The sequence below is a fragment of the Ambystoma mexicanum genome, chromosome 4q, assembly GCF_040938575.1.
Source record: "Ambystoma mexicanum isolate Mex_15411 chromosome 4q, UKY_AmexF1_1, whole genome shotgun sequence".
Classification (NCBI taxonomy): Eukaryota; Metazoa; Chordata; class Amphibia; order Caudata; family Ambystomatidae; genus Ambystoma; species Ambystoma mexicanum.
In genome coordinates this window covers 1,270,900,402-1,270,914,718 of record NC_090928.1, presented here as the reverse complement: position 1 = coordinate 1,270,914,718, position 14,317 = coordinate 1,270,900,402, and the positions used below count along the sequence as shown (strand labels likewise).

At 48.4% G+C, this 14,317-nt stretch overlaps 1 protein-coding gene across 2 annotated transcripts in view; it reads right to left on the bottom strand.

The window, feature by feature from the left end:
- The window catches only part of MRPL2 (mitochondrial ribosomal protein L2), a 223,333-nt gene that overhangs the window by 22,117 nt on the left and 186,899 nt on the right, over positions 1 to 14,317 (bottom strand). For both annotated transcript variants that reach the window (XM_069608891.1, XM_069608892.1), the window contains 2 exons: positions 8,871 to 8,986; positions 7,038 to 7,148 (listed from right to left, as the gene is read on the bottom strand). In XM_069608891.1, coding sequence (XP_069464992.1) covers positions 7,038 to 7,148; positions 8,871 to 8,986 — 227 coding nt within the window. The remainder of the gene's footprint in view (positions 1 to 7,037; positions 7,149 to 8,870; positions 8,987 to 14,317) is intronic.

Genomic DNA, 14,317 nt, shown 5'->3' with positions numbered 1-14,317 from the left:
ACATTTACTCCTCTTGAGATAGGTCTGCCTGCTCAGTCACACTCTCAACTTGTATAGTACAGACCTATACCAAAATGTGGGTTACCCAATACCAAGCAGATAAGGGTTGTGTAGTCTCACACAGCGTGACTGCATCAATTCTTACCTAACACCCATAGTGTTTGAGATCAGCTTTTTGCCCTCTTATCAATAAGAAGAACAATTTACTCTCTTACCTGGTAACTTTCTTTCGATGGGATGGGCAGACGACGTATTCCATATCTATGACAGTAATCACCACAGCTTTGCTGCTTCGGACCTCCTCCGACGGCTGACGTCACTGGATGTTATAAGTAGGACGCACGACGCCCATAGCCTCAGTTGTAGTTTTTTCCCCCAGAACATGTGGCACCAGTCTTCTGCCAGTCTGACACACAAAGCCTTGCGGAAACGTAAGCTGCAATCGCATAAGAAATTCTGTAGCGGGGAAGGTAGGGAGGGAGCGATATGGAATACGTCGTCGGACCATCCCATCGAAAGAACGTTACCAGGTAAGAGACTAACTTGTTCTTCGAGGGGATTGGGTCCTCTGACGTATTCCATATCTATGACAGACTCCCAAAGCAGTACCAATGCAAAGAGGTGGGAAAAGAATTTAGAAAACAGAAATTTAGAATGCCCAATCAAATTGCAGAGTTAAGGATCGCCTTGCCAAAGGCCAGATCCTGCCCACTGATGGAATCGAGGGAGTAGTGATGTACAAAAGTATGTACCGAAGCCCAGGTGGCTGCATCACAGATGTTACGAATAGGAACCCTCCTCTGTAGGGCACCACCACCTTCGGAAGAAAGGAAGGACGAACTCTAAGGACAACCCTGTCCTTATGAAACACAGTGAAGGGTGGCGTAACTGAAAGTGCCTGTAACTCACTCATTCTGCGAGCGGAAGTGACCGCAACCAGAAATACAGTTTTAAGAGTTAACAGTCTCAAAGGGCATGAATGCAAAGGCTCAAACGGAGCACCCATCAAAAACTTGAGAACAAGGTTCAAATCCCAACCGGGCACCAGGAAAGGTGACGGAGGGAACACATTAGTGAGCCCTTTCAGAAACTGAGAAATTAAAAGGAATTTTAAAATAGGAACACTCTTCAGACGAGCGCTTTCATATGGACAGCGCCGCCAGGTAACCTTTAACGATACCCCCCCTGTGGGCCAAAGAAAGCAAAAAAGACAGAACCATGGCAATGTCACATGCAAAAGGATCCACATTCTTAACCCTGCACCAGTCGCAGAACTTATACCAACGGCAACGGTACAGGGACTTTGTTGCTGGCAGTCTGGGCGAGAGCAACACCTCCATCACGTCTTCAGGGAGGTCCCAATCCTTATACCTCAACCTTTCAGAAACCAAGCGTGAAGGTTGAGGGATCTGACCTCTGGATGGAGAACCTGACCCCCCTCCCGTGAGAGCAGATCGTCTCGGTCGGGAATACGACGTGGAGGGCAGAGGGACAAGTCGAGAAGGTCCGGGTACCACGTCCTCCGGGTCCACGCCGGAGCAATGAGGATCATCCGGGAACCGAATCTCTGTAACCTCCGCAGTACTTGCGGGATGACGGGGACTGGAGGAAGCGCGTACAGCAGTGGGAATAACCACTCCACAACAAACATGTCTCCTAAGGCTCCTTTTGGAGGAAATTCCCGCGAGCAGAACCTCTCGCACTTCCGGTTGACACTGGAGGCAAAGAGATCCACTTGAGGGGTTCCCCAAAAGGCGAAGATCTCCAGGAGAATCTCCTGAGCCAACTCCCACCCGTGAGAGATCGCGCTCTGCCTGCTCAGAGCATCCGCCGTCTTGTTTTCGTCTCCTGCCGGATGAACTGCCGAGATCGAAACTTCCTGCTGGATTGCCCAGAACCAGAGCTGCATCGCCTCCCTGCACAGAGGAAGTGACCCTGCCCCTCCCCCTTTTTGTTGAGGTAGTGCATGGCCACCGTGTTGTCTGTCAGCATCAGGACAATCTTCCCTCTCACAGTCGGCAGAAAAGCCTTCAGGGCTAGCCTGACGGCCCTCAGCTCCAACAGATTGACATGGAGTCTGGACTCGGACAGAGACCAACGACCGCTGACTGTCAACTCGTTGGCATGAGCTCCCCATCCTGTGAGGGATGCGTCCGTCACGATCGTCACCTCCGGCCAGGGTAGCCAAAACGGAGCCACCTTCATCAGATTGTCTTCGACAGCCCACCACAGAAGGTCCTGGGCGACCGAGGACGGCACCTGAACAGGGTCCGACATCCTGCCGGAGGACTGAGACCACTGGAGCTTGAGTGCCCATTGCAAAGATCTCATCCGCAACCTGGCCGCTGGCACCAGAAGAATGCAGGATGCCATGAGGCTGAGAAATCTCAAGAACTCTAACGCTGGGAGACTCTGGGCAAGCTGAAACTTGGGCACCATCTGCTGAATGTGATGAGCCCTCACCTGGGGAGGAAAACACTGCCCCAGGGACGTGTCGAGCACTGCTCCAATGTACTGGAGTCTCTGAGTTGGTGTCAGATGGGACTTCTTGAAGTTGAGGGAGAAGCCCAGCTTGTGGAGGGAGTGGCAGGTGACTGACAGATGATCCAGGACTTGCTCGGGAGAGCACGCCCTGATCAACCAATCGTCCAGGTAGGGTCCCCCCTTTCCTGAGGTGCGCTGCCACCACTACCATGAGCTTGGTGAAGACCCTCGGGGCGGAGGTCAATCCGAACGGCAGGACCCGAAACTGAAAGTGCGAGTCGCCAACTGCAAACCTCAGGTACTTCTTGTGCTTTGGATGTATCGGCACATGAAAATAAGCGTCCTTGAGGTCGAGAGACACCAACCAGTCCTGAAGTTGAAGGGTCTGGAGGACTTGAGAGAGAGTAACCATCTTGAACTTGTCCTTCCTGAGGAGTTTGTTCAAACCGCGCAAATCCATGATGGGTCTCAATCCCCCGTCTTTCTTGGAAATCAAAAAATAAGGGGAATACCATCCCTTGTTCCTCTCCGCTACAGGCACCAGTTCAATGGCGCCTTTCTCCAGCAGGGATTGAATTAGCTGCGCAAGGAGCGGATCCGGACTCTTCAAAGAGAGATTCCCCGGTGGATTGTCGTGAGGCCTCTGTCGGAAAGGAAGACAGTAGCCGTGGGTTATGATCTCCAGAACCCACACATCTGAAGCAATGGCGCACCACTCTGCAAGATGCTGCGCTAGCCTTCCCCCAACCGGCGAACCATGGGACCTGGCCTCATGACTGAGCTGAAGCGGCTGCGGCGTTGCCTGAGGGCAAAGAGGCAACAGCCCGAGCGGCCTTGGCACCTCAAGTACCTTGTTTTCCACCTCTGGCACTCCTACGGTGGCCCCTTTGACTGGCAGCTCCTCTCGCTTTACCAAAGGATGAGTAATAACGAAAGGAACCTCCCCTCCATTGCTGTCCCCTAGGACGAAAAGGCAGAGGTTGGCGAACTGCAGCGCCCAACGACTTCGCTGCAGCTTTGGAGGTCTGCAACCTCTCAAGGCTCTCGTCAGCCTTGCTGCCAAAAAGATGTTCCCCATCAAAGGGCATGTTGAGGAGCCGGGCCTGCACATCAGGAGCAAACCCCGACTTCCGCAACCACGCAAACCTGCGTATCACGGTGCTCGCTGCCATGGACCGGCTGACGCAATCTGCCATGTCCAAACCCGACTGAACAGCCTCACACATGGCATCCTTGCCATCCTGAACCATGGCAAGGAAACCATCCCGTTCATCCCCTTCGGGAATATGTTCAGCCGCTAAGGAAACAGTTCCACAGAGTGTGCGTGAAACATGAAAAGGCACATACAGAGTTGGCCGTCTGAAGCGTCATACCCCCTGAAGAAAACACTTTCTTCGCCCAGCCGTCAAAACGCTTGTCGTCCCTATTACGAGGGATGTAGGATACGACGCCTGCTTTGCTGGGGCCGTAACCGCCTGCACCACCAAACTCTCCTGAGTGGGGTGCTTGGTCAAGTAGCAGGGGTCGCTATTGGCTGGGCGGTATTTTCGCGGCAAAGACTTGCCCACCTCCGGGAGACTCTGCGGAGCAGTCCAAGCCGCAACCACCCTCCTCTGTAGAGCCATATGGAACAGCAGTACCGGGTCAGTTGGTGGACCTTGGTCGAGGATATCCGTAAGGTCATCCTGAAGAAAATCCCCTGGGGGAGCAGACAATCCCAAGTACTCGGTGACCCTGGACATAAGGCGCCGGTACGAAGAGTCGGCATGAGTGCCAGGCTCAGGCCTACAAAACTCCACCTCCGGAGAGGTGTCCAGCCCACTGGCATTGTGCAGGGATTGCCGCAGGTCTTCAATTTGGCTATGTCCCGAGAAAAACTCGTCCGGTACCGTATCCGGAACCATGCCATCATCAGAGCCCTCATCCACCTCTGAAATAAACTCAAGCTGGCGGAAAGAAGGCACAGAATGTGGAACAAAGCCATGCTAGGCCTTTGCCAGAGCCTTTCCATCAAGCCCCGGGGAACCCCTGTCGTAACAGCCTCGAAAGGCATCGAGGGCGTCGAGTGAATCGGCGTCGACGCCTAAGGCGGTGCTGACAGCATCGATGGCGCCGACACAGTCTTCGAGGCCGGGGCCCCAAGCGTGTCCCTCGACAGCCGGGGCGCTGATGGCGTCGACTACTTCTTCGAAGGCGGGGCCTCGAAAGACTCCGTCGACGACCTCGGCGCCACGGGCGTCAGCGTCTTCCTTGAAGACACCACAGGTTCACACCCACGTCGAGGACCGGGACCTGGAATGGGCATACCGAGAACGATTCCCCTTGTCCGAGCGGGACCTCTCCCGCAAATCGTGATGACCACCCGAGCCTGAAGGTGTGTGAGCGGTGTCTCTCGACCGATCACGACCGACCCCACTCGGAGGCGCAGACGGACCAGTGCCCTGCGATTCGAGAATCGACAACATTTCCTTCCCGAAGGAAGCCCATTCCTCCGGCGTTGCATGCTTGGTGGGGTAAGCAACCCGCCGACGGGCGGAGTCCTTGGAAGAGGACGGGTAAGGAGACCGATGACGGCGCTTCCGGGAGTGCCTCAAAGAGGCAGAGGAGTGGCGGGACCGACTCCGGGATCGAGACCCACTGGACTTCCGACGACGATGCGGAGAGTCGCCCCTCGAATCGTCCGTCGAAAGCCCTGCAGACCTAGACTTCCGTGGCTTGGACACCTTACCTACCGATAACAACTTCTTGCGCTCCCGCAAGGCTTCTGACGTGAGCGACTGGCAGTCAACACAGTCATCCGTGTCATGGGCCTCCCCGAGGCACCAGAGGCAGTCGTTGTTTGAGTCCGTAACCAACATCTTGGACCCACAGTCCCCACACTTCTTAAAGCCCGGACGCGGCGTGGAAGACGAGGTAGACATCTTCACAAAGAAAGACTTCACAATACGAAACAGGTTCGAAGAACCGAGAAAGAACAGGATCTCCAAAGAGTTGAGATGCGCCGAGATCTCCGAAGCGAACACGTTCGCGGAAAAAACGGTACTGAGGCTACGGGCGTCGTGTGTCCTACTTATAATATACAGTGAGGTCCTCGAGGGCGGCATATCGACGTTATAGATGCAGGAGCCAAAGATTTTCCGAAGCAGCACAGGTGTGGTGATTACGGTCATAGATATGAATACGTCAGAGGACCCAATCCCCTCGAAGCACAGTTTAACTCAAGGAATCCAGGTGAATGTTTACTCCATAATATGGGAGTCTGTAGATTATGCAGATGAGATCTGTAAGGTAATGAACTCTACTTTTGATTGGTAGATATGAATTTGAAGAATCTGGATTTATGATTTAACTAATGTATTCCTCCCGAAGAAGGGTATCTATACCCCAAACACAGAGCTCTGTAAAAAAATGTTTTGGGAATACATAATTTCTTAGTCAATTTCGTCTTGTTTTGATTCAAATTAGTGTGCTTTTTCATGTGAAGACCTTTACAGATTTTATGTACACTGTAATCTAATTATTGACGGCTATCAGTACAGTAGTGTGCTAGGGGCGCCAGGGTCCTTACTTTTAGGACTCTGTTTTTTAGTCCCCAGTGGAAGGCAATGTATATACTGACCAGCTAGTCAAGAAGGCGGTTTCCACTTTATACCAGGATCTCTCTAGTTTCACAGTGCACCCATTGAAAAATGGGAGGGCGATATAGGTCCCATTGCGGCAGAGGACTAGCAGGAGGCCATAATGGTCCCCAGAGAGATTGCAATTTCATGACGCTTTAGACTCATCCAGCAAAAAAAATGTATATAGAATATACTACACCCGTGAAATGTTGTTACGATGGAACTGCGCCACAGACTTTAGTTTTCTGCGGTGCCATGTTGGTCTGGGGACAATTTAACATACGATCTGGGAGTGTTCGAAGATTCAGATGTTCTGGCATAGGGTTGATGACAAAATCTCCAGTATGGTGTCTGAACCGGTACCCGGAGTACCAGCACTGTTGTTGCTGTGTATATGGGGGCATATGGCCTACTCTCAGTATGAGAAGCTATTCATTGCAAACATGCTGATAGTGGCCAAGAGAAACATTGCCATGCATTGGGGCAAGGGATACACACAGATTCCACAAATGGGTGGATGATATGTATAATTTCAGAGCAACTGAAGACCGTGTATACAGGTCCCGGGTTTGCCACTCTAAATTTGGGAAGATATGGGACAGGTGGGGGAGCGGTGACTGGTGATATTCTGTGTCTGTACTGTTTTGTTGTAACTGAGCGGCACATTACAGGGGGATTTTGAAGGGTGTACCCAACGGGATGGGGGTCTTTAGTATCATGTATTTTCTTTATGACGTATCGGCATCCAGGCCGTTATACATGTGTTACCTATGCTGTGCTGGGACTTTTGTGTTTTGTTGTTACTTTAAAATCAATAAAGCAACAAAAAAACAGTCATCCACCTAAGAGCGGAGTGGTCAAGCCGACCACCAGCATCTACATCAGTCAATGCCGCACTCCTCAAGCTCCTCGACCAGATAGAGCCCGGTGTACCTGCTGCTCGGATGTACTGTGCTCCTTTTCCCGGTTCCACTTCCAGGTTATTGATCAAGGTCCCCACACTCAGAGCTCCAAGTGGATGAGAGTCTCCTTCATTGGCTGACACTGAAAACAGAAAAACTATATTAATATCTTCAAACACACTTAACAAGCTTGCGTTACATCTAGGCAGGATAGTGATAGTAGCTTGCGTCACATCTAGGCAGGATAGTGATAGCAGCTTGCGTCACATCTAGGCAGGATAGTGATAGTAGCTTGCGTTACATCTAGACAAGATAGTAATAGTAGCTTGCGTCACATCTAGGCAGGATAGTGATTAGCCAGTGCCACATTTAGATAGAATTTGGAAATTAGCATACGTCACGTCTAGATAGCGATGCCAATAACTAATCCAGTAAAACCCTCTACCTTCTGCATACACCTCTCAAACTCTAACCGAACACAACCACACCTATAAAGCAAACCAAACCACATGCACACTTCAATACACCGCAACCACAAAACAAATCACACATAGCCGCACACAACAGAAAACGACGGCTACCAACCGAAAAGCACACCGAAGCTCAGCAAACACTGTTAACCAAACTGCAACTGCCAACAGCACATCACTGCTCTCTTGCTCTTTTCTCGCTCGGTCCTACTAACTATCCCCACCCTTCTTTCCTTTTCAGATCCACCAGATCACCAGGGGACCACTACGGTGGTGAGTGCGTGAAAGAAATGTCTTAGCATTAACAATCACCTGCTATTGGTTATCAGCCTGCGTTAAGGACCCAGCACTAGTACCTGCCATGCAAAACCATAATCGGGAACCCTTGAATGGCAGGACTCAATTCAAATCTAATGGTAAAAAACATGTAAGTGTCACACACCCTTCCTAGACCATGCAAGATAATCTTTATACAATGAAAAAAAACTCTTCAGGCCATGTCTGTGAAATCTTCCCAAGTCTATCTTTGTTGGGCCAGAAATAATGATCTACATGGCCCGAACAAAGTTTCAGAGATGGGTCTAACAGGTAGAGCCAGGAACTACTCTCACCAGAATTCAGCTACCTAGAGTAGAGTATGGATTGGGTTTCAGCCTAAAGGGAAGAAACCCAATCATAAGACCCGGGTCTGTGGTTAGATAATCATGCCAATTGTATCACAATACCAAATCACCTGTTACAAGACATATCATTGCAAACAGATAAATCTGATGGAAGATTTACAGTTTTTAGGGGCTTCTACTTCTCTTGTGTCTTCCACCTTGTGCTGTGAACAGGGGGCGGGAGAGGGCTCGGTTCTGAACATCTATCATATGCTGCCCCCTTTGTATTGCGATAGTTTTAAGAGGACAGGATGGACTCCTCTTGACATTTTTGCTTGTCCTTTGAGAATAGTTAGGGAAAGGGCGCTGAGCTCTCTTGGGCGTTTCATCCATGTGCTATGTCGGGGGAAGGGCTCCAACATCTTTTTGACTCTTTCCTCCTATTCCGTGAGAGCCGTTAGGAGAGTGGCTCTGACCTCTACTGAATGTTCCCCCTTGTACTGTGATAGTTGTAAGGGAGGGGATCTGACTTCTCAGGTGTGCTCCCCCGTGTGCTTTGGGGTCCTGTTGAGAGGCTCTGACCTTTCCTGGTTGTGCCTCCCCCTTGTGCTGTGATATTAGAAGCAGGGTTCTGAACTTTCTTGGTTGTTCCCCAACTTGTGTTTCGATAGTTGTGCAGGAAGGGGCGCTGATCTCTTTGTAGCACTTCACAACTGTGTATTTAAAGTTGCTTAAAGTAGCTCGCACCTCACACCTAGACTGTGCAGCATTAATCTCAAGATTGCACTTCACCTGCCATTCTCCCAATGTGGCCGGAGGTAGTGAGAAGGTCACCTTCCTTCATGTTTTCTGTGGCGATAATCCATCGTTTCCTCTTCCCTCCTGCCACCAGAGCAATGTCGGCCGACCTGAAAGGCAGCAGAAAGGGCTAATGAAAAACTCAAATATACCCACACTCCCAACGCTTCACGGTCAGCCACACGGCTTGGAGATGTTACAGATCTGTCAGATGTGAACTTTCATGTATTAGTGAAGCCAAGAGAAGCTAACAGGGTTAAGGCCAATGGCTCACCCATGCTCCACCATTTAGAACTATTAGTAGTGTAGGGCTAACTAGGGAATCCCTGAGCGAGATAAGACAGCCTACTTTTAGGGAGACATCCTTAGTTGGAGGCGGCAGCATACAGTAGGGGTTACCTACTGGTTATCTTAATATGCTGTGGGCTGTTATGGGTGGGATGTTCTTGGTGCATTAGGAGCTGTCAATATGTTGTCCTATCTCATCAATCTTGATTGCAAGGAAGTTGCTGATGATGTTGTGTTTGTTCATGGATAGTAGCACTGCAGCATTGAGCTGGAGGATAGTGCAGTGCAGTGCTTCACATCTTAGAAGATTTTTGGATGCTTCCATGCTCATGAGGATTGCTGTGTAGTAGTTTGTTTTGACTGAGGTGAAGAGTGCATTGTGTGCTGAATAGAGGGTTTTTAGAATGAAGAGGTCTTCGAATGACTTGGTATGATTTTTTCCAGCACTTTTCTTGTCTATGACCCGTGTTTTCTGGTCTACATATAGTTTCTAGGCGTACCAAGGTGCGGAAGGGTTGTCTTTATTTTATTTATTTTGTCATTTATAAAGCGTGCTAAACCCTAGGGCATCAAGGCGCATCAAAGCGCTGGTTACATACAAGAATTCAAATCATAGACAGGCAGTGCATTAATATTTGCTTGTTACACGTAAGTTTGTCAGTTGGATAGTTAGAAGGCAGCTAGTGGTAGGGTCTAATTTCACAATCAGAATAGCCAGGTTTTTAGATGCTTGAAGGCCCATTAGGAAAGTTCGGATCTTAGTGAAGATGGCATGGCATTCCAGTTCTTAGCTGCTATTGCCGGGAAGCTGATCTCACCTGACCTTTGACGGTTAAATCTCGGAATGGTGAGTCAACTCAAGTAAGAGGAGTGGGTAGGTCTGTTGGATTGACATTTGGAGAATGTTATGCAAAGATATTTTGGGCCATTGTTGGCGATGCACTTGTGGGTGAGAGCAAGAGTTTGGAACAGAATATGATTGCGGATAGGTAACCAATGCACTTTCTATTCGACTGCAGATAGAGATGTTCAAGGCTGCTCTCAAGGCATTGTTTTGAATAACGTGCAGCTTATTGATGTTGGGAGTGCAAGTGCCAGCAAATAGTGAGTTGCAGTATCTAGTCTGAATCCGATTAATGCTCTTGCTAGCGTGATGCAACTGTCAGATGAGAGGAAGGGTCTGCAATCATTGATATGTTTTGTGGTATACATTGCTGAGGAGGCAATTGCATTCCCTTGCTAGGTTAGTGACAGGTTGGAGTATAAATAGACCCAAGGTTTTGACTTTGTGAGAGACTGGGATAGTATTGCCGTCAATGAATCATCTATAAGCACTGTCAACGTCCTTTAGCCAAAATTGTGTTCCGATCAAGAGGAGCTGGGTCTTATCATCGTTGAGGCATAGTGAGTCATGCGCCATCCAGGTCTGAATGGTATGATAGACTTCTCCTAGCGTGTTTTTGTCAATGGAATAGTTTCCTGTAATGGGTAGGAGAATCTGGGTATCATCTGCGTAGTGTAGGAGATACCCAGAGTGTCCAGAAGATCAAAAGAGGCTTTGTAAATACATTGTACAGAGTGGGTGAGACACAGGAGCCCTGTGGACACCATAGGAGACTGGGGTAGACTGAGCTGAACCTGCAGGTGAGAAAACCCTTGTTGTTCTGTTAGAGAGGAAAGATGCAATCCAAGTAGTTGCCTCAGTGGGGAAATTAGCAGCTGAAGCAAGGTGTTCACAGAGAATTTGGTGATCAACCAAATCAAAGGCGGCAGAGAGGTCCAGCAAGAGAAGGAGAGCCATTGTAACTGTCTTTGAATGCATCCATTTGTTTTGTTAGGTCTAGAAGTGCCGATTCCGTGATCCGGCCAGAATCCCGATTGCCGTAACTTCAGAAGGTTAATGGTTTCCCAATGTTTTAAGGAGGAAGGGGACAGTTGTGATGCGGCGATAGAGGGTGGGATGTTTGGGTCTAAAGTTGGTTTTGTGCACCGAGCTATCGGAGAAAGAAGAGTTGATAAGTGATGTGATTAATGGTACACTTGCTTCTGCACAGTCTTTTATGACTGCGGTCGGGCATATATCCCCTTGGCAGCTGGAAGGTTTAAGGCGTTCTATGATTTCTGTTACCTCCAGGTCTGAGGCAAGTTTGAAGTTAAAGGGGTACTCAATGCTTTGAGAGGGATGAGGCATTAGCCCAGAAAAGGCATCTGTTAAGGTCACATTGTTTTCCTTTGCTGCAATCTTTTTTCGGAGTAAGGCTATTTTGCCAAGGAGAGCAGTTTGAATGTTTTTTTTTCTCCATTTTTTATTGATTTTATTTAAACCAAACAACAATACAAACAAACCCAACACGCAGTGCGATTTACAACAGTTCCATTAAACACCATTTCATTTTTTTCCTTTTGCCACTGCTCCCTCGGTCCCTCCCTCCATTATGAGCCTATTTATACTTCGCATTCAGTATCTGCTGCAAGTGGCAGGGTCTCACTTCCCTCAGATTCCGTTGGGTCCGATATAGATCCAAACAGTTCTGCTATTAATAATTTCCATGCCATCAGGGTAACCACTTCTTCCCCCCATCCATGCCGCTCGCCTCCTGCCATACCATCGTTTCAGCCTCCACCCATTTCTGCAACTCCTTCCACCATACATCCACCCGTGGCTTGTGGCACTTCTTCCATCCCATGGCAATCCTCCGTTTTGCTAGCACATTTGCCAAATCGTTCAATTTCTCAACATGTTTAAGATTCCGGTCTGGGGAACCCTCCCAGCAAGCAGGCCCAGGCTGTGTCTTTGACGAGCGTGAACCCCTTCTCTGCCAATTTTTGTGCCACTTCACCCCAGTAACCCTCAATTACTGGGCATGACCAAAACATGTGTCATGTCAGCATTTTCCATATCGCACTTCGGGCACGCCTGTCGCCCAGCGTTTCCGAACTTGGATTTTCTCAGAGGGGTCATATATGCTCTATGCGTTATATACAGCTGTATTTGTTTTAGTCTGGCATTTCTTGACACCCTCTTGTGATATCCTAGGGCACGTTCCCACATCCTATCTTCTATCGGGGCCCCCACCTCCGCTTCCCAATCCAGTCTCAAATGTATCAATTCCTTTCCAACCTTAGTCATCACCATCTCGTACAATCTAGAAATCTCATGCCCTCGCTCTGAAATGTCGTATATTACCTCCATAATAGTGTCTGGTTCCTCTGTCAATACTGTTTCAGGCCACATTTTCCGAATTTTCGAAATCATCCTATGGTACTTAATACATTGGCCCGTATGTAATCCCGCCTCCTCCCCGAGTTCTTCAAAGTCCCTTATGGTCCCCTCTTGCCAGATATCCCCTAGCGTTACCAGCCCCACCGATTCCCAGTAGTCCCTGATAATCACCCTCAACTGCTTATCTCCTCCTGCTAAAGCCACCAGCGTCATGTGCGGTGAGCACAGGAATGGGTCCCCCATGATCCGTCACGCTCGACGCCACATTTTCCACCCAAGCATCATCATCCCCGGGCGCTCCTTCACTTCTGACTCCGGTAACCAGATCATTTCCTTTAAGTAAAATGGGGTACAGTCCTGCCCAAACAGCCTAAGTTCTGGGGTTGCGTCATCGGAAAGCCATTTGGCCACATATTGTAGTTGACCCGCTCCATAATAAACTTCAAAATTAGGCATTTTAATACCCCCTTTTTCATAGAAGTTCTGCAACTTCCATAGTGCCACTCTATTCCGGGTACCATGCCATAGGAAGTTCCTACACATACTATTCAATTTAGTAAAAAACCTTTTGGATATCATATGTGGGATATTACTGAAATAATGTAGAAGCCTAGGCAGGACCACCATCTTAAGAAAAGCCCCTCATCCCATCATTGCTAGGGGCAACTTCTCCCAGAACTTCATACATTTCCGGATTTTTTCAACAGCTATTTCAGTGTTGTACTTATGTTCCTCTTCCGCCGTGTGATACACGTCTATTCCAAGGTAACGGAACGAACTAACCACCCACGGTATTTGTAACACCGGTAACCATTCCACAACCCTGCAGACCCCAATCAGAAACCTCCATTAAGACCCATAGTTGCAGGAACGGAGAGCATCTTCGATCCCCTAGCTATCTATGTTGACCGCCTTCTACAGCCTTTAATCCAGAAAATTCCTACCTACCTCAAAGACACCACAGACTTCCTCAACTGTCTAGCAGAAATCTCGGCTATCAGTAGCGACTGCATCATATTCAGTATGGATGTATGCAGTCTATATACCTCTATACCACACGATGAAGGCATTAACGCTGTGGAATGGTTACTCTCCAACTCTGAACAAATACAAGGTAACCCAGAGTTCATTATTGAACTACTTAAACTCATCTTACATAATAGCCACTTTCGATTCCAAAAGACCTTCTACAATCAAATATCCGGCACATCCATGGGCTCTGCTATGGCACCTGTCTATGCAAACTCCTTTATGTATAGATTTGAAGCCGAACACGTCTTAGATAATCAAATATGGTCATGTAAGACCATACTGTGGAAACGATTCATAGACGATATATTTGGAATCTGGTGCGGCACAAGAACTGAATTGGACGCGTTTTTACTCTACATGAACACAGTACACTCAAAAATCAAATTCACGATGGACGTTGGAGAACCAGACCTTCACTTTTTATATGTCAGCTTGAAGATCTATGAAGGAAAGGTAGTGACCACCATTTATCACAAACCCACAGATACCAATAATCTCCTACACTTTACCTGCTTTCACCCGAAACCCATGCTAAAAAGTCTCCCTTACAGTCAGATATTGAGACTAAAAAGAATCATATCAGACCCAGCTGGCCTTGACATTGAATGCACTCAACTAATTGAGCGATTTGAGAAACGAGGATATCCTCAGGACATTCTACAAGAGGCCAACGATAGATCGAACCATCTAACACAGAAGGACCTGTTAGCACCTAAGTCCAGAACTAATTCTACCCCATTGATGTATATTTCCAAATATTCACGTCAAAGTTTCCAGATTGGCAAATCTATAAGAAAGCACTGGTCTTTACTACAAAGTGATGAACACCTGAAAGAACTCTTCCCAAGAGTACCAATGATGGCATTTAGAAGGGGCCGCAACCTTAGGGACAGACTCG